We start from the raw sequence: 19729 nt of genomic DNA, 5'->3' as shown, positions 1-19729 counted from the left end.
AGTGACATTGAAGAATTCATATATTTTAGATTTAGAGTTAGATTCTGTTCACCGAGCTGGGAATTAGTGTTGCAGACGTTTTGTCCCCTGTCTAGGTGACATCCTCAGTGCTTGGGAGCCTCCTGTGAAGCGCTTCTGTGATGTTTCCTCCGGCATTTATAGTGATTTGTATCTGCCGCTTCCGGTTGTCAGTTCCAGCTGTCTGCTGCAGTGGCCGGTATATTGGATCCAGGTCGATGTGTTTGTTGATGAGTGCCATGCCTCTAGGAATTCGCCTGGCTGTTCTCTGTTTGGCTTGTCCTATAATAATAGTGTTGCGGCAGAGACAAATCGCTATAAATGCTGGAGGAAACATCACAGAAGCGCTTTACAGAAGGCTCCCAAGCACTGAGGATGTCACCTAGACAGGGGACGAAACGTCTGCAACACAAATTCCCAGCTCGGCGAACAGAACCACAACAACGAGCAGCCGAGCTACAAATCTTCTCACAAACTTTGAGTTTAGATTTAGACTTTATTGTCACGTATATTCAAGTGCAAAAGTGCAGGATTACTGTGAAAAGTGTATAATGTCACTGCACATGCATCATCTTATGTTCAAGTACCTAAGTACAAAGACTTAAGAACAAGGTTGAAAGAAACAAGGAACAAAGTTAAAAGTTAAACATTACAGTCACTCTTAATATAAATCAGAAAAATAAATAAAGCTAAAAGTTTATCCGTTATAAACTTTCTAATGTGCTTAGTCATGCTGGGGCCGTATTTCTTAGTGAGTTCAATCTCTTACCCTTTGGCTCACTTTCCCTGCACAGGCCATTGCAAAAGTCCCACTTTGGGGCTGAGTAATCAGGTTATAAACATGCAAAACTGTAACAACTGTGTAGTCATAAACAAGTTCAGCAGGTAATAGAGAAATGTTGAATAGATGATCATAAGAAGAGTAAAATTGGATTTAAATTATCTTAAAATCACAAGCAAATACGTTATTACTTCATTCCAGGTACTGAGGTACACAAACACTTCACCACCAATGTAATTCTCTGAGGACCTGGGCCATGTATGGGATGGGGCTACATCACTAACATTCCCCATCCAGCATTTGAATATAATTGACCTTCTGAGTTGCTCAGATTGTTCTGGGTGTGGTGGGATTCTGAAAAGGAGTAGACTGTGCAAGGGATTTTCCAAGCTGAGTATAATTGTTAACTCAGACAGAAATTGCTGGAGAAACTTAGCAGGTCTGACAGCATGTGTGGAGGGAAGGTAAAGTTAACATTTCAGAATCAGTGACCCTTATTAACTCCTGTTGTTTGCAGCATTTTGAACTTTGTGGCTTGAACAATGCAGTTGTACATTTGGGTCAGGAGGTCAAAAAATCAGTCTCAGTGAACTTTCCTGGATTGTGGACAGTTCGTGTGTCCGAGAAGTGTCAGATGTAGATATAGCTAATGTAAATGGGTAACGGTTCATGTAAGGCAATTTCATGAGGGATCTGACCATTAAAAATTGGTTATTTGCTTTTAGTATACTGTCCTCTTGACCATCTCACTTCAAGTCAGCTTGAACGTGTATTCCCAAAATGTTCAAAATATTTATCTTGTCACAATATAATTGCTTAACTTTATGTAAAGGGACTCACACTCATGGCTGTTATATGTCTGTTCATATGGGATTACTTTGTATTTAGTAGTGTTTAGTGTTTAACCTCCAACCTTCCCTTTTCTTTTGAAGCTATGAATATCTCATCACTTTTCCTCTCTGTGCCCCAGAAGGGTTTGGAGGTACCAGGTTATTCTCGGGTTTATCAAGCCTGGACAGGGACATTTCAACGTTTCGGGCATTAGCCCTTCTTCAGGAATGAGGAAAGTTTGTCCAGCAGGCTAAGATAAAAGATAGGGAGGAGGGACTTGGGGGAGGGGAGTCCCTCCTCCCTATCTTTTATCTTAGCCTGCTGGACAAACTTTCCTCATTCCTGAAGAAGGGCTAATGCCCAAAACGTCGATTCTCCTGTTCCCTAGATGCTGCCTGACCTGCTGCGCTTTTCCAGCAACACATTTCCATCTCTGATCTCCAGCATCTGCAGACCTCATTTTCTCTTCAGGGACATTTCAAGGCTGAGAAGGGATGCAAAGGTTAAACAGCACCTATACCTCAATCGCGTTAAAAGAGTTTTATGAATGTAAAGCCACTGTATGTTTCACATGACCAATTTCATTTTCTCTTTAAGGATGAAGGCAATTATAGAAGGATGGTGTGGGAGAAAAATTTGAAACAAATTCAGCTTCATAATCTCGAGCACTCGATGGGGAAGCACACGTACCAGCTGGGGATGAATCACTTTGGAGATCTTGTGAGTACAAATGCGATTGTTGTGTGTCACAGTAAGTAGTTTGGCTTCTCTGATAGAGTCCAGCATTGGTGGATGTGAGACATTAATCCTTAACCTATACTGCATATTGGGGGAATTAGTAGGGGCAGTGCACTTGACCTCCATGTCCCCCAGAATGCTTCTCACTACCCAGTGTTGAACAGGTACCCTCAGGTGAGTGGTCAGCTCTGTCACAGGCCAGCTGCAAGGTTGATATGGAGACAGTCCTGCTGCTGATATTGACGCGAGACCCGCTCAATTTTCATACTGGAGCCTTGTTTGACTTTCAGAGGCCAAATTCTGGAGTTATTAGAGTTGCTGACGGGGAGCTCAGTGTTTGAGAGGTTAGGAAATATACCGCAGGCTTGCTGCAGCCCTTTAAAAGTGGCAGCATTTGGGGTGAGGGAGTGGCAGGGAAGATTTTAGCAGCACCCATAGTCGCAAGGTGTAAATTTTGGAAACCTTTTAAGGCTCAAAACACTCGAGGGACTGAAAAAGGAGCGAGGGTCACTCCTGCCCCTGGTATTAACTGACTGTAGTTAAAGAGCCTTTTAAGTATAATTTGTGCTTCCTGATCATTCCCACTCTTTAGTTGGTCATGGTGGCATTAAGAAACTGTTGACTCTGACTTGTCATTTCTGAGCTGGAAGTATGACCTCTCCAAATCACGATCTGCCCAAAGATCAGATTAGCTAGACCTTCAGCAGTAAACCAGATTGGTTCGCTGGATTTCTCTCCCAGTACAGTCATGTTAATGTTTAAAACAGATGAAAATCGTTCCCCATATGTCAAGCTTGCCCATGACACTTGAACTGTCTGATAATTTCGACTCAAAAGGTTTCTGAAAAGATCCACCCTCCAACCATTCCTTAGCTCCAACCTTCCCTTTCCTTTTGAAGCTATGAATATCTCATCATTTTCCCTCTCCGTGCCCCAAAAGGGTTTGGAGGTACCAGGTTATTCCCGGGTTTACCAAGCCTGGACAGGGACATTTCAAGGCCGGGTTCTGGCTCCTGATTCCCATTGAGAAGTTCCCAGTGAAGGAATAGCAGGGTTGGTCCCTGTTGTGGTGCCAACCTGGTTAAATAACCTGCTCACTTGAGGCTTACCCTTAAAGAATGGCTTCTCAGAAATAGGCAAAATGTGAATGGAAATATGAGAAGAAAAGTGGGGAAAACCCAGAGCTGGGAAAAATTCCAGTCTCATTACTCACACCAACCTATTGTAATTGTGCATGGAGGAAATAATTGAGATATTAAGAGGGCAATGCTGGTTAACTGGTTCTGGGTTGTATTTGGCCGAAGTTCAAGTTCCATTCTACAATGGCCAATATTTCCAGCTGTATACTTGACCAATTGCAAGGTGTTTATGACTGTAACATTACAGAGAGCTGTTGTGCCTGAAATTAGCTGCTTTGTGAGGCTAAGGATGTTTTTTTTGATGATGATTCTAACTAAATGACTCGATCACAGACAACTGATGAATTCCAACAATTCATGGATCAAGTCCACCGGCTTGAAATGATGAACTCAACCAGGAAAGACCATGCTTCAGCTGGGCCCAAACCATTCCGCCTTCCTCAGAGCATTGACTGGAGGGCCAAGGGTTATGTTACTCCAGTGAAAAACCAGGTAATGTGGCGAGAGTGCTAGCTAAACTCATAATCTCATTTTACGACAGTGGTCCAGAACGCCACAAATCCTCCAATTTGACAGGCGAAATTAATCTCATAATGCAAGGCCAGATTTTTTACTCCCCATGTGAATAAGTCTGGATTGGTGCCAAAAATCAAATGGTCTGGTCCAGACTCAGTGTTAGGCTCCTGGTGATTTTATTATTTGGAGAAGCACTAGATAGTGGAGCAGTGAATGAGAAAGTTCAAGTCACCGATCATTGTTGCTCGAGACCTGAAGGACCAGGCTAGGGTAGTCAGGTAAGTAGTTAGGAAGGATGTTGGACTCCTTGTGCAATCACACTGCAGTCAAGAGTGGAAATACAAAGAGACCAAGTTTCCTTCTGAGGCCCAGAGGAATAGATAAGCAGTTTTAAAACCAGGACTTTAAACCTTAAGAACCTACAATTGTGCAATAATTTCCATCTTTCTGCTGGATGAGCACTACACCCATGCTAATGTCTTGTACAGGGAGATTTGCTTCATGCTCATATCAATGTCAGATTGATGTGTTAGCCAGACTAAACCTCTGGGGTACACATGATTTGTCAGATAGTAAGGCCTCAGGTCACTTGATTTAGCCCTGTGGAGAACTGCCTGATATGTGCATAATGCCTGATGTGTGTGCCATATTTGATAAATGCACGGTGCCTGATATGTGTACAGTAACTAAAAACAGAAACTGCTGGAAAAGCTCAGCAGGTCTGGCAGAATGTGTGGAGAGAAATCAGAGTTAGCGTTTTGAGTTGAGTGAATCAACATGTGTGTACAGTAGGTGTATTGTAAGTGGTTCAGCACCTATCTGGTTTCAGTTCAGATATTCAGAACATGGAGAATCCGGAGAAAGTGAGGACTGCAGATGCTGGAGATCTGAGTTGAGTGTGGTGCTGGAAAAGCACAGCAGGTCAGGTAGCAAGCGAGGAGCAGGTGAATTAATGTTTTGGGCATAACTCCTTCATCATTTGGAGAATCAGGGATATGGTTATTTTACAATTCTCTCTGAATTGGGTCTCCCAAGATCATTTGAAACTATTTCATTGATGTGCAGTAAGACATTCATCAGTATTTCATTGAAAACGGCTCATTGTAGAGTCGTCAATGTAGCATTATCTCTGACACGCCATTACAGGGTGTTCTGCTAAAATGCGACAGTTACATTCCTCTGCAACCTCACAATATAGAAAATCACGCTACGGAAAACTGCTATAGAAAATCATGCGATGGAAAACCGCTATAGAATATCATGCTATGGAAAACCACAATAGAAAATTGTGCTATGGAAAACCACTATAGAAAATCATGCTATGAAAAACCGCTGGAGAAAATCGCACTACAGAAAATTTGCGCTGTAGAAGATCACTATACTCATTCAGTAGAAAGTTTGCCTTATCCAAACAACATCTACAATTCGTCAATCGCATTAGAGCCAAGTGAGCGGCACGGTGGCATAGTGGTTAGCACTGCTGCACTCACACCGCCAGAGACCCGGGTTCAATTCCTGTCTCAGGCGACCGACTGTATGGAGTTTGCACATTCTCCCCGTGTCTGCATGGGTTTCCTCCGGGTGCTCCGGTTTCCTCCAAAAATGTGTGGGTTAGGTGAATTTGCCATGTTAAATTGTCTGTAGTGTTAGGTGAAGGGGTAAATGTGGGGGAGTGGGTCTGGGTGGGTTGTGCTTCGGCGGGTCGGTGTGGACTTGTTGGGCCGAAGGGCCTGTTTCCACACTGTAAGTAATGTAATTCGTGCTCACGAATTGTGTGTTATAGCAGAACGATCTGTAGTCCCAGAGGAGAATCAATGTAATGCAGATTGGGAGATTAAGGATGTTTAATTAATTTTCATTGTCAATGCTGGACCTCTAATATGCTCTGACCTTAATGCTCTTTCTAAACTTACAGTATTACAGTATGTTTACTGTGTCACTCTGAAGCTATAAAATAACTGAAAGTTTCACTTGAGGTGTTGCCATTAGTACTGTATTAACAAGAATTGTTATCATTGCTTTCAGCATGCCTGTGGCTCCTGCTGGGCTTTCAGTGCAGTTGGTGCCCTTGAAGGACAGACATTCAAGAAGATAGGAAAACTCATCTCTTTGAGTGAACAGAACTTGGTCGATTGCTCCAATGCGGAGGGTAACCATGGATGCAAAGGCGGGCTGATGGAATTTGCCTTCAACTATGTTCAGTCTAATGGTGGGATTGACACAGAGGATTATTACCCATACACTGCACAGGTACGGTTTTATTCTCCAAATGTTCTCCCATTGCTTTCCTCCTTTTCTGAGTGTATTATTTTGTGCTGGCGATCCATAATCGCCAGCTCTTCAGCAGGACATCATACAAACATATCTGTTATTCACCAGTGAGTCTCAGTATTGGGCCCATTCAGAGTGGCATCATGAGAGTAAAGTTTGCTACTGTCTCCACTCAACTCCACACATAAACTTTTCATCAGGTAGGAGTTAGAGCAAGATGTCCAGCTGATTTATTTCAGAGACACTGAGGGCAGTTGCATCACTTCCTATCACTTTGCCAATGGCGATCAGTCAATCCTGGTAGACTTCCCAACACTTTATAAAAGAAGAGATCAGATGTTAACCTTTACAAAATATCACCAGTATCTGTAGATGTCTCTTTATACTCACTGAGTGAATCAAATTGACTGAAGAAACATCCTTCAGGGGCATTGTAAGGAAAACCAAGCATTTTAATGAAACTTATCAAATTAAGTATGTGTGCAAGATGGTTAACAAGCAATAATCCTCCTTAATTGGTAACTTGCCACTATCACCTGAGAACCTTGCTGTGCTACTTGTCAAGAACAGAGCTAGGAGCAGGAGTGGGCCGTCTGGCTCTTTGAGCCTGCTCTGCCATTCAATAAGATCATGCCTGATCTTTTCATGGACTCAGATCCACTTACTTGTGCTCTCATTGTATCCCTTCATTTCTTTATTGTTCAAAAAACAATCTTTTACTGAAGTGGAATCACCTACCACCCTGGGCAAGGAATTCCACAGATTTACAACCCTCTGGGTGAAGAAGTTCCTTCTCAATTCAGTCCTAAATCTGCTCCCCCTAATCTTGAGGCTGAGCCCTCTTGTCCTAGTTTCACCTGCCAGTGGAAACATCCTCTCTACTTCTATCTTATCTATTCCCTTCATAATTTTAAACGTTTCTATAAGATCCCCCCATTCTTCTGAAATCTAAAGAATATAATCCCAGTCTATATAGTCTCTCCTTATAAAGCAACCCCCTCAACTCCGGAATCAACCCAGTGAACCTCCTCTCAAAAGCTTAAAAGATCTAGAGAACAGCTGTTATTGTCAAGATAGACCTCATCAGCCCTCTAGTGTAATTCTGCCACACAACTCACCATAGGCCTGTAAGATTCGGCCAATCATTTTTACTGATCTGAATAGATCAGGAAGGATCAGGTATAATAGTTCTGAATGCAGGTTGTTCATTGCCTTATCTTAAATATATTCTCCCGGCAATTGACCCCTCAACTAAGGAGGGAGGTTTATTTTGACAGCCCGAATGATGCCACTCACAATGTTGTAGGCCTCAATCAGGTCTACGCTCAGAGTTCTATGCTCCAAGGAAAGCAGCCCTAGCCTATTTAGTCTATGTAGCTGGAACATGCAAAATGCTGCAATCTAAGCCCTTAAATAATGCTGGTCAATTTAATGGATAGATATTTTTCATCAACCTGCTCAGATACGTTACAACACACCTCAGAGAAGGTGGGATTTGAACACAGATCATCTAACCTAGAGGTTGGGAACACCATCACTGTACCACAAGAGCCCTCTAGGATAGGACCTGATGATTAATCATTAACTTGATGAGAGATTATTGAGTACAGGAGTTGGGAGGTCATATTGCGGCTGTACAGGACATTGGTTAGGCCACTTTTGGAATATTGTGTGAAATTCTGGTCTCCTTCCTATTGGAAAGATGTTGTGAAACTTGAAAGGGTTCAGAAAAGATTCACAAGGATGCTGCCAGGGTTTTCAGATGGCATCTAATTGGGACATGTGAACCTTTACACCTACCTGTTAAAAAACTTCCCATGTCCAAAGTACATTTCCCCAAGGGTTCACAAACTGCTCAACCATACAGGATTCACAAAGCTTTTAAGAATCCACCCACCTCCAGGGAAAATAACAAGGGAAAGTAGAATTTGGAGCAAGCATTGAAGCAGCAAACCTGATATCACTTTAAGAACATAAGAACTAGGAGCAGGAGTAGGCCGCCTGGCCCTTAGAGCCTGCTCCGCCATTCAATAAGAAGCACTTTGATTGCTTGCTGAGTTACAATCTGCTGTATTTCCCGACCTGCGGGGAATCATGGGCAAGGTGAATCGGAGAGTGACTATGAGATTGCAGCCCCAGACACCTCCTACATGTGCTGAGCTCAAACTCAGGAGATAAAAATTCAGCTGTCGAACTCCGTGGCAAATTTTGTGACTGTGCTCAAAAGGATAATTTTGTCAGGAAAAATAAGAGCATAATAAAATATTCTTCACAGAAATATTTTGAAGAAATGATGTGGATGTGAGCATAAGAGGTATAGTTAGTATGTTTGCAGAAGATGCCAAAATTGGGGGTGTAGTGGACAGCAAAGAAGGTTACCTCAGATTACAATGGGATCTTGATCAGATGAGCTAATGGAGGCTGAGGAGTGGCAGATGGAGTTTAATTTAGATAAATGTGAGGTGCTGCATTTTGGGAAAGGAAATCTTAGCAGGACTTATACACTTAATGGTAAGGTCCTAGGGAGTGTTGCTGAACAAAGAGACTTTGGAGTGCAGGTTCATAGCTCCTTGAAAGTAGAGTCGCAGGTAGATGGTTTAGTGAAGAAGGTGTTTGGTATGCTTTCCTTTATTGGCCAGAGTATTGAGTACAGGAGTTGGGACGTACAGGACTTTGGTTAGGCCACGTTTGGAATCTGCGTGTAATTCTGGTCTCCTTCCTACCTGAAGGATGTTGTGAAAGTTGAAAGGGGTCAGAAACGATTTACAAGGATGTTGCCAGGGTTGGAGGTTTTGAGCTACAGGGAGAGGTTGAACAGGCTGGGTCTGTTTTCCCTGGAGCATTGGAGGCTGAGGGGTGACCTTATAGAGATTTATAAAATCATGAGGAGCATGGATAGGGTAAATAGACAAAGTAATTTCCCTGAGTTGGGGGAGTGCAAAACTTGAGGGCATAGGTTTAGGGTGAGAGGGGAAAGATATAAAAGGGACCTAAGGGGCAACAGTTTCATGCAGAGGGTGGCGTGTGTATGGAATGAGCTGCCAGAGGAAGTGGTGGAGGCTGGTACAATCCCAGCATTTAAAAGGCATCTGGATGGGTATATGAATAGGAAGGGTTTGGAGGGATATGGGCCAGGTACTGTCAGGTGGAACTAGATTGGGTTGGGATATCTGGTTAGCATGGACAAGTTGGACCGAAGAGTCTGTTTCTGTGCTGTACATCTCGATGACTCTATGACTCTGAATAGTCTGATTTCTTAATTACACTTACTGATGATGGGCTCAAGCCACCAACTCTTCTGTAAGGGTGATTTCACATCTGCAACAGGCTGCAAGCTCTTTTAAACAGCACAGAAGTGAAGTCAACACCTAATATAGCATTAGGCTAAAGCACCGATAATAAAGAAAGAGGTTAAGAATGACATCCATAACACACTTTCCAGAATGTCTGGATTTCCCAGCACACTTCACAAGTTAAGTTTTTTTTTGAAGTCTTTGTCTTTACTTTCAAACATTTTTAAACACAATTTTTTCACCTCCGTGTATCCTCGGCCTGTTGAAATGTAATTTTTCTATGATCTGTGGTATTTTCTAATTAATCAGCATTGATATTCCTTATTGCATTGGGAGTAAAGGCTTTCTTCACAACTGCACATTGAAGGCTAGTGAGGAGGATCCCTGCATAACAGAATCCCCTTCTCACTCACTTTCTCTCTTTTTATTTACTTGAGATTAATATTGGACATATCCACAATGTCATATCCATCTATATGGTTCAGTGTGCTGCACCCAGATAGTTTCTGAACTCAAATGCAATCCACAATCTCTTTTGCTCATTAGTAGTGCACTTCAGTCTCACTTTTGGACTTTCAACATGCTCAATAATTCAAAAACGTTCACTTTTTGTTAATCATTCACAGCAGAAAGGCATCGCTGGCTAGGCCAGTGTTTATTGCCTATCTCTAATTGCCAGAGGGCAGTTAAGAATCAACCACAGGCAAAGCAGTTTCCTTCCCTAAAAGACGTTCATGCACAAGATGGGTTTTTCCAACAATTGACAACAGTTTCATGGTCATCATTAGATGCATAATTCCAAATTGCTTTTATTGAATTCAAATTCCACCAACTGCCATAGCAGGACTTGAACCCAGTCACCCCAGAACGCTACCTGGGGCTCTGAATTAACAATCCATTAAAAATACCACTAGACCATCATCTCCCCAGTCCCCTCATGCTATCGGAACTGATTGAAGTTTAGAATTCCACACAAAATGTGTCTATCTCTCATTTATAGCCTTTGTAAGAAAAATAGTTAAATTATAGATAATAAATTTTACACCTGTTTTAAATTGAAGTGGAAGTTTTACCAGTTCAAATTTTGACTGGACTTTAGCTTTGAGTCTGAGTGATGGAAATGTAACAGGTCTTCCATTGCTATATTCATAAGGACTGGCTGCATAAGCATGGCTTTTATTCCTTTGGGTGTAGAAGGTTGAAGGTGATCTAATCAAAGTAGGCTTTTTCCCAGAGTGGAAAGGTCAGCTACAAGAGAGCACATGCTCAAGGTGAGGTGCAGGGGTGGTGTGGTGTAAAATTATGTCCCAACACATGTGTGAATCATAATGTAACACATGTATTGGGCCAAGCAGTGGAATGTGGTGAAAGGGTTAAAATTATGTCCCAATACATGTGTGAATCTAACCGGAATGGAGGTGTTGCTTAGTCCCGTGTGAATCTTATTACACACCTCCCCGTGTGAATCTTCTTATCTGTATGTAACCAGAATGGAATGTGTTTTTTAGCCTTGCTCTGCTGTTCACATGAATGTTTATATCTGGAAAAGAGTATATCAGCTGGAAAAGTCTCCAGTTCGGTGAGTCTGCTCCGGGGTTACGTTTAACCGCCGAGCGTGGGTTGTTGGCAACCGCTCTACGAGAACTGACGGCTCCCAGTTCCGGTAACATGTAGAGTGAGTATAAGCCAGACCCGTTGGTTGTGGCGACGCTGCGGGGAATAAAATGCTCATATTCTAGCAGACTCGCCTCTTGGTCGTTTGTTCTGTGTCAGACTACTCTCCTACGAACCTGACCTTGAGAATTTTTTTAAAACATTTGGCGCTGCGAGCAGGGTCAATCGCAATTGAGGAGAGATTTTGATACAGAACAATGTTTTGGAAAAAGACTAAGAAACCAGAAGAACAAACTGTGGAGGTCCCGACCGTCCCGGGATGGCATGGATGTGGGCATGTACGTGGCAGTTTGTTTAAGAAATGGTGGGGGGCGACCGGAGGAACCCCAGGGTCGCTGCTGTCCACCCTTGAGAGGATCCCAGTCCTGCCGAAGAACCCCTTGCCTGGGGTACAGCGGAGGATGTGGGCATGTCCAAAAAGCTGAAGCGGAGTTAACAGAATTGAATGGGATTGAACTGAACTGAACTGAGTGGAACTGAACTGAATTGAACTGAAGTGAATCAAATTGAACGGAACAAAATGGAACTGAGCTAAATTGAATTGAAATGGACGGAACTGAATTGAACACAATTGAATTGAACTGAACAGACCTGAACTGAGCTGAATTGAACTACACTGAATTGACTGAACTGAAATTAACTGAAACGAATTGAACTGAATTAAGCATAATGTAACACATGTATTGGGCCAAGCAGTGGAATGTGGTGTAAAATTATGTCCCAACACATGTGTGAATCATAATGTAACACATGTATTGGGCCAAGCAGTGGAATGTGGTGAAAGGGTTAAAATTATGTCCCAATACATGTGTGAATCTAACCGGAATGGAGGTGTTGCTTAGTCCCGTGTGAATCTTATTACACACCTCCCCGTGTGAATCTTCTTATCTGTATGTAACCAGAATGGAATGTGTTTTTTAGCCTTGCTCTGCTGTTCACATGAATGTTTATATCTGGAAAAGAGTATATCAGCTGGAAAAGTCTCCAGTTCGGTGAGTCTGCTCCGGGGTTACGTTTAACCGCCGAGCGTGGGTTGTTGGCAACCGCTCTACGAGAACTGACGGCTCCCAGTTCCGGTAACATGTAGAGTGAGTATAAGCCAGACCCGTTGGTTGTGGCGACGCTGCGGGGAATAAAATGCTCATATTCTAGCAGACTCGCCTCTTGGTCGTTTGTTCTGTGTCAGACTACTCTCCTACGAACCTGACCTTGAGAATTTTTTAAAACAGGTGGGGGTGGAGTATGGGGGAGAAGTGCAGGGAAAACTTTTCACCCAGAGGGTGGTGGCTGCCTGTGGAGATGGTGGAAGCAGGCATGTTAGAATCATGACTGATAGTTTGGGATTAGGTTTACAATGAGGATTTGGCTTTTGTATATGGTTAAATGTTGTTCCTATCATTTTTTTTCTGCTACAGGAAGGCACCTGTAAATATAATCCCAATTACAGTCCAACCACTTGCCATGGCTACAGGTTTGTAGCCAGAAGTAATGAAACTGCGCTAGCTGAAGCAGTGGCCACTGTTGGACCAATATCAGTCGCTATTGATGCAAAACAACCATCATTTCAATTTTACAGATCAGGTAAAAAATGTAACTTGGTCTTTGATACTTCATGTTTGTCTAGTTCATACATCATGACAATGGGTAGGTGCCTGGCAACATACAGGCTGCTTAGTTCAAAAATCTAGGCCACATCCTGAAGCTTGAGTGATTTCTAATAGTCATGTAAACTCTGGTCTGTTAGATTATCAAGAAATCGCACTCACCTCTAATGCATGAAGAGTTTTACTCATTTAATAGGAAGAGTAATAGGTCATTCAGTCTTGCCTCTGTCATTGTATTAGATAGTGGCTGATCTATACCTGGACTCAATTTACCTACCATTATAATATGTCCCTTGATATCCACACTGAACAAAACTAGCAATCTCAAACTTGAAAATTTCTACTGAGCCAGCATTCACAGTCAAGTTTTGTAGAAAATATCAGATTTTCACAGCCCTTTGAAGTTTCCTGCTGATTTTACTCCTAAATGGTGGAATGGTGGCTCAGTGGTTAGCACTGCCGCCTCACAACACCAGGGACCTGGGTTTGATTCCTGTCTCGGGCAACTGTCTGTGTGGAGTTTGCACCTTCACCCCGTGTCTGCATGGGTTTCCTCCGGGTGCTCCAGCTTCCTCCCACTGTCCAAAGATAGGCAGGTAGGTGAATTGGCTCTCAGAAATGCAGGGTTACAGGGATAGGATGGGATGCTCTTCAGAGGGTTGGCGTGGACTCGATGGGCCGAATGGCTTGCTTCTTCACTGTAGGAGTTCTTTCATATGATTCTATGACAATGTTATAAAATGTTTAAAAATGGGTAGCACAGTGGCTCAGTGATTAGCCCTGCTGCCTCACAGTGCCAGGGACCCGGGTTCAATTCCTGCCTCGGGTAACTGTGTGGAGTTTGCACATTCTCCCCGTGTCTGCTAGGGTTTCCTCCGGGTGCTCTGGTTTCCTCCCAGAATCCAAAGATGTGCAGGTCAGGTGGATTGGCCATGCTAAATTGCCCTTAATGTTAGGTGAATTAGAGCCGGAGATGTGTTGCTGGAAAAGCGCAGCAGGTCAGGCAGCATCCAGGGAACAGGAGAATCGACGTTTCGGGCATAAGCCCTTCTTCAGGAGGGCTCATTCTTGAAGAAGGGCTCATGCCCGAAATGTCGATTCTCCTGCTCCTTGGGTGAATACATGAGGGCCTGGATCAGATCTCTGGGCAGCACCATTCCCTTTTTCTATTAATCAAAGCTCATTCCTTTTAACCCTATTTTCTGTGTTGTAATCAATTATAAGCCATATCACTACTCCACCTTTAATTCCATGTTTTTTTCATTTTTGCTATAAATTTTGGAACATTTGTGAGAATGGTTTCAATGATGAATAATTTTAGATAGAACGACAGATTGGAGAAATTGAGGAGTCTGAGAGGTAAAACTTGTTTGAAGTATTCAAAATCATGAGAGTTGTGGACAGGAGTAAGGAGGGAGAAGTTTTCCCCACTTTGTATGAAAGGCTGGAGAGTGAGAGTGGAATGATTTCAGGTAGTTAGTGGAAGAAGCAAAAGAGATATGAGGGAAAGCTTTTTCACACAGCAAGTGGTTTGAATACTCTCCCTGGGAGTGTGGTGAAGCCGGGTTCAATGGAGATGCCTGAAAGGGAATTTAATGGTTATGCAAAAAAAACAGGAGCAAGGTTACAAGGAGAAAGCTGGAGAGTGGCTCTAATTTAGAAGGTTGACACTGTGGCCTCCTTTTTCACTGTATCAATTCTGTGATTCAGTGAAACCTTACCAAATGTGTCCTGAAAGCCCACATAGATAATATCTCAACGTCCAGTGACCCCCCACTGCAAATTTTCAAAAGTGCTAATTATTTTTTAAATGTTATATATTTTTTGACCCATAAAATCACTTATAGACAGTCACTGGAGGTTAAAGGTTACTGCTAATAGAGTCATAGAGTCATTGTCACAGCTCGGAAATGCACCCTTCGGTCCAACCAGTCCATACCCAACATAATCCTCAACAAAAACTAGTCCCACCTGCCTGCTCCTGGTCCATATCCCTTCAAACGGTTTCTATTCATGAACTTATCCAAATGTCTTTTAAATGTTGTAATCATACCCACATCTATCACTTCCGCAGGAGGTTCAGACTCAATGTACACAGGAACAAATTTATTACTTTATCTGGTGTGATAAACCATGTAAACGCAGTGGCGCCAAGAGTAGGTCAGAGGCTAGGATTACTGTGACGAGAAATTACCTTCTGACTCCCCAAAGCCTGTCCACCATCTACAAGGCACAAGTCAGGAGTGTGATGGAATACGCCCCATTTGCCCTGGATGGGGGCAGCCCGAACAACACTCAAGAAGCTTGACACCATCCAGGACAGAGCAGCTCCTGCTTGATTGTCACCACATCCACAAGCATTCACTCCCTCCACCGCTGATGTTCAGTAGCAGCAGTGTGTACTGTCTACAAGATGCACTCTAGGAATTCACCAAAGATCCTCAGACAGCACCTTCCAAACCCACGACCACTTCCATCTAGGACAAGGGTAGCAGATATATGGGAACTCCACCACCTGCGTGTTCCCCTCCAAAAGTCACTCACAATCCTCACTTGGAAATATATCGCTGTTCGTTCGCTGTCACTGGGTCAAATCCTGGAATTCCCTTCCTAAGGGTATTGTGGGTCAACCCACAGCAGGTGGACTGCAGCAGTTCAAGAAGGCAGCTCAACGCCACCTCCTCAAGGGCAACTAGAGGCAGGCAATAAATGCTGGCCCAGCCTGTGGTGCCCACATCTCACAAAATGAATAAGTAAAAAAATAGTAAGGAAAATGCTTTTTCTTACTGGAATCAATTGAAAAGAACCTTTTTATACTGTCATATACACTTCCATTCAAATTCTTTCAGTAAAGATATATGCGCTTTCCATCTCAATATCTTAATGGACTAAAACTTGCACTTATATAGCACTTTTTATGGCCGCTGAATGTCTCAAAATACTTTACAATGATGTACTTTTGCAATGGACTGTTTGTTGTAATACTGGAAACACTGCAGCCAATTTGCATGCAGTAAACGCAAGTATGTTTTTGCGATGTGGATTGAGGGACAAATGTTAGACAGGCCACCAGGGATAACTGTCCTGCTATCCTTTGAAATAGAGCTCAGGGACGTTTTACGCTCACTTGAAAGGCAGATGTGGTCTTGGTTTAGCACCTTATCGAAAGCAGCATCTCTGACAGTGCTGGACTCCCTCAATAATGCATTATGAGCTTGGATTTTGTGCTTGAGCCCAGATGCCTACCTCATAGAGGTCTGAATGCCACCAGTTGTGCCACAGTTAACAACCAAATAAGCATGTTGGTCTTTTGTTTCTTTCTGTGCTTATTCTCGTCCCAATTTTTCTGGCCCGTTCTTTTATATCTTTCGTTCAAATATCTACTCTGTGGCAGGGGTCTAATCAAAGCCATCAGCAATGCTCCAGTTTGTATGGGGGCATGATTCTTGCTTGCGGAGGGGTCTCACTGATTTTTAGTCTGAGAGGGCCTGACTTCATATCCTGTACAAGTTCCAAGTTAGCAAAATTGAAGCTATTAGATTCAAAGTGTTGCTTGTACACAAGAGGAGGAGAGAGCTGTTGATTCCCAGTCTGGAGGGGTGTGTACAGTAGGGTCCCCACTGTGATTTTGCAGGTTCTGCCCTTTTTGATATATACTAATGGCATAGACATAGCTATACAGAATATAATTTTGATGTTCTCAGCTAAAGTATAAACTCAGAAATGTAGTGAACAGTGTGGAGATTAGTTGTAGACTTCAAGAGGACCTAGATAGTTTGGTGAACTGGAAAGACTCGTGGCAGATTAAATTTAACGCAGAGAAATGCAAAATTATTCATTTTGACCGGAAGAGGATAAACAATATAAACTAAATGGCACAATTTTAAAGGAACAGAGAGAACTGGGAATGTATGTATAGACGTCTGAAGGCGGCAGGATAAGGGGAGAACAAGACACACACTTGGTGTTATATTCCACCCAAATTTGTTCGGCTCCGACTGGTGTATGATGCCTGGTTCTGGGCTGACATTTAAGGAAGATGTCACATCTTTAGAAAGGAGGTAGAGGGAATTTGGAAGGATGTGATGAGGACGGAAGACTTAAAGTTACATACAAAGATGAAAGAAGCTGATGTTCTTCTTTGGAATCTAGAAGACTAAGTATAGTTTTAACAGAAACGTGAATTAATCATGAATGTTTTGATCATATACAGAAGGTGAAACAATTCCCAATATTTAAATTGATTGTCAAAAAAAACAGGGAAAAATATTCCTTATCCAATTATTCATGTTGGAATGCACTGCCCTGAGAGGATGATGGGAACAGATTGACTGCATTTGAAATGAGATATATCACCTGAAGTGCGAAAATTGATTGGCTTATGAGGAAGGAAAGGATACTGGGACTAATTGTGGGGTACCTTGTTACCTGAGTATTTCCAAGCCATAAGTAACTTCAAAGGTCACACTTATTAAACCTACACTAAGGAATGTCATGGGAATGATGAAAGCATGTGTATGACTACCCTCACACTCTTGGCTACGTTTATGTGATCCCAGAGACAATGAGGATCCATTGGGAAATCTGGCAGCTGGAATGAATGGCCAGGACATGATGTGCTCTGCTTTTGCCCTTTGCTGCTCACACCAACAGAGGTCATTTACCATGGTTTCAGGGCAAGATGAGGAGGTAATCCCCCAGAGCTACCTCAGCCAAGATGGGATTTTGTTTCTTTGCTCTTGGGATATGGGCATCACTGGCCAAGCCAGCATTTATTGTCTGTTCTTAATTAGTACATAGAACATTACAGCGCAGTACAGGCCCTTTGGCCCTTGATGTTGCGCCAACCTGTGGAACCAATCTGAAGCCCATTGATCCTACACTATTCCATTTTCATCCATATGTCTATCCATTGACCATTTAAATGCCCTTAAAGTTGGCGAGTATACCACTGTTGCAGACAGTGCATTCCATGCCCTTACTTATCTCTGAGGAAATAAACTACCTCTGACATCTGTCCTATATCTATCACCTCAATTTAAAGCTATGTTCCCTCATGCTAACCATCACCATCCAAGAAAAAAAAGTCTCACTGTCCACCCTATCCAACCCTCTGATTATCTTATATGTCTCAATTAAGTCACCTCTCAACCTTCTTCTTTTCAACGAAATCAGCCTCAAGTCCCTCAGCCTTGCCACATAAGACCTTCTCTCCATACCAGGCAACATCCTAGTAAACCCTTTCCAAAGCTTCCACATCCTTCCTTTAATGCGGTGACCACAACTGTATGCAATACTCCAAATGTGGCTACACCAGAGCTTTGTACAGCTACAGCATGACTTCGTGGCTCTGAAACTCAATTCCTCTACCAATAAAAGTTAACATACTATATGCCTTCTTAACAGCCCTATCAACCTGGACGGCAACTTTCAGGGATCTATGTACATGAATACCGAGATCTCTCTGCTCATCTAGACTATCAAGAATCTTACTGTTACCCCAATACTCCGTATTCCTGTTGTTCCTTCCAAAGTGAATCACCTCACACCTTTCCACATTAAACTCCATTTGCCACCTCTTAGCCCAGCTCTGCAGCTAATCTGTGGCCCTCTGTAACCTGCAACATCTTTCAGCACTATCCACAATTCCATGGGCCTTAGTGTCATCGGCAAATTTACTAACCATCCCTCTATGCTCTCATCTAGGTAAAGATCGTACTGTGAAACACCTTATCAAACACCTTACTGAAATCCATATACACCACATCAACTGCTTTACCCTCAACCACCTGTTTGGTCACCATCTCAAAGAACTCAATAAAGTTTGTGAGGCACGACCTACCCTTCACAAAACCATGTTGACTATCCCTAACCAACTTATTCCTCTCTAGATGATTATAAATCCTATCTGTTATAACCTATTCCAACACTTTACCCACAACCGACGTAAGGCTCACAGGTCTATAATTACCAGGGTTGTCTCTACTCCCCTTCTAGAACAAGGGGACAACATTTGCTATCCTCCAATCTTCTGGCACTATTCCTGTCGACAATTACAACATAAATATCAAAGCCAAAGGCTCTGCAATCTCCTCGCTGGCTTTCCAGAGAATCCTAGGATAAATCCCATCTGGCCCAGGGGACTTATCTATTTTCACACTTTCCAGAATTTCTAACACCTCCTCCTTGCCAACCTCAATCTCATCTAGTCTAGTAGCCTGTATCTCAGTATTCTCTTCGACAACATTGTCTTTTTCCAGTGTGAATACCGACAAAAAAAATTCAGTTAGCACTTCTTCTATCTCCTCAGACTCTGCGCACAACTTCCCACTACTACCCTTGGTTGGCCCTAATCTTACTCTAGTCATTCTTTTATTCCTGATATACCTATATTACGCTTTAGGGTTGTCCTTGATTCTACTTGCGAATGACTTCTCATGTCTCCACCTGGCTATTCTTAGCTCTCTCTTTCAGTCTTTCCTAGCCATCTTGTAACTCACAAGCACCCTAACTGAGCCTTCTTTTTCCTCTTGACAGAAGAGTCAACTTTTTTAGTAAAACACAGCTCCCTTGCTCAACCACTTCCTCCCTGCCTGACAGGTACATAGTTATCTAGGACACGCAGTAGCTGTTCCTTGAATAAGCTCCACATTTCAATTGTGCCAATCCCCTGCAGTTTTCTTCCGCATCCTATGCATCCGAAATCTTGCCTAATTGCATCATAATTGCCTTTTCTCCAGCAATAACTCTTGCCCTGTATTATATACCTATGCCTTTCCATTACTAAAGTAAACATAACTAAATTGTGGTCACTATCACCAAAGTGCCCATCTCCTTCCAAATCTAACACCTGGCCAGGTTCAC

At 42.7% G+C, this 19729-nt stretch overlaps 1 protein-coding gene across 1 annotated transcript in view; it reads left to right on the top strand.

The window, feature by feature from the left end:
- The window catches only part of LOC122565181 (procathepsin L-like), a 35993-nt gene that overhangs the window by 12477 nt on the left and 3787 nt on the right, over positions 1-19729 (top strand). The window contains exons 3-6 of the mRNA XM_043720889.2: positions 2228-2350; positions 3841-3999; positions 6049-6273; positions 12677-12842. Of these exons, the coding sequence (XP_043576824.2) occupies positions 2228-2350; positions 3841-3999; positions 6049-6273; positions 12677-12842 (673 nt within the window). The remainder of the gene's footprint in view (positions 1-2227; positions 2351-3840; positions 4000-6048; positions 6274-12676; positions 12843-19729) is intronic.

Source organism: Chiloscyllium plagiosum, unplaced genomic scaffold (assembly GCF_037043375.1).
Source record: "Chiloscyllium plagiosum isolate Xiang-an unplaced genomic scaffold, Cpla_swu_hap1 HiC_scaffold_28, whole genome shotgun sequence".
Taxonomy (NCBI): domain Eukaryota; kingdom Metazoa; phylum Chordata; class Chondrichthyes; order Orectolobiformes; family Hemiscylliidae; genus Chiloscyllium; species Chiloscyllium plagiosum.
The sequence above is the reverse complement of the archived record's forward strand: the minus strand, read 5'-3'. Positions and strand labels throughout refer to the sequence as shown.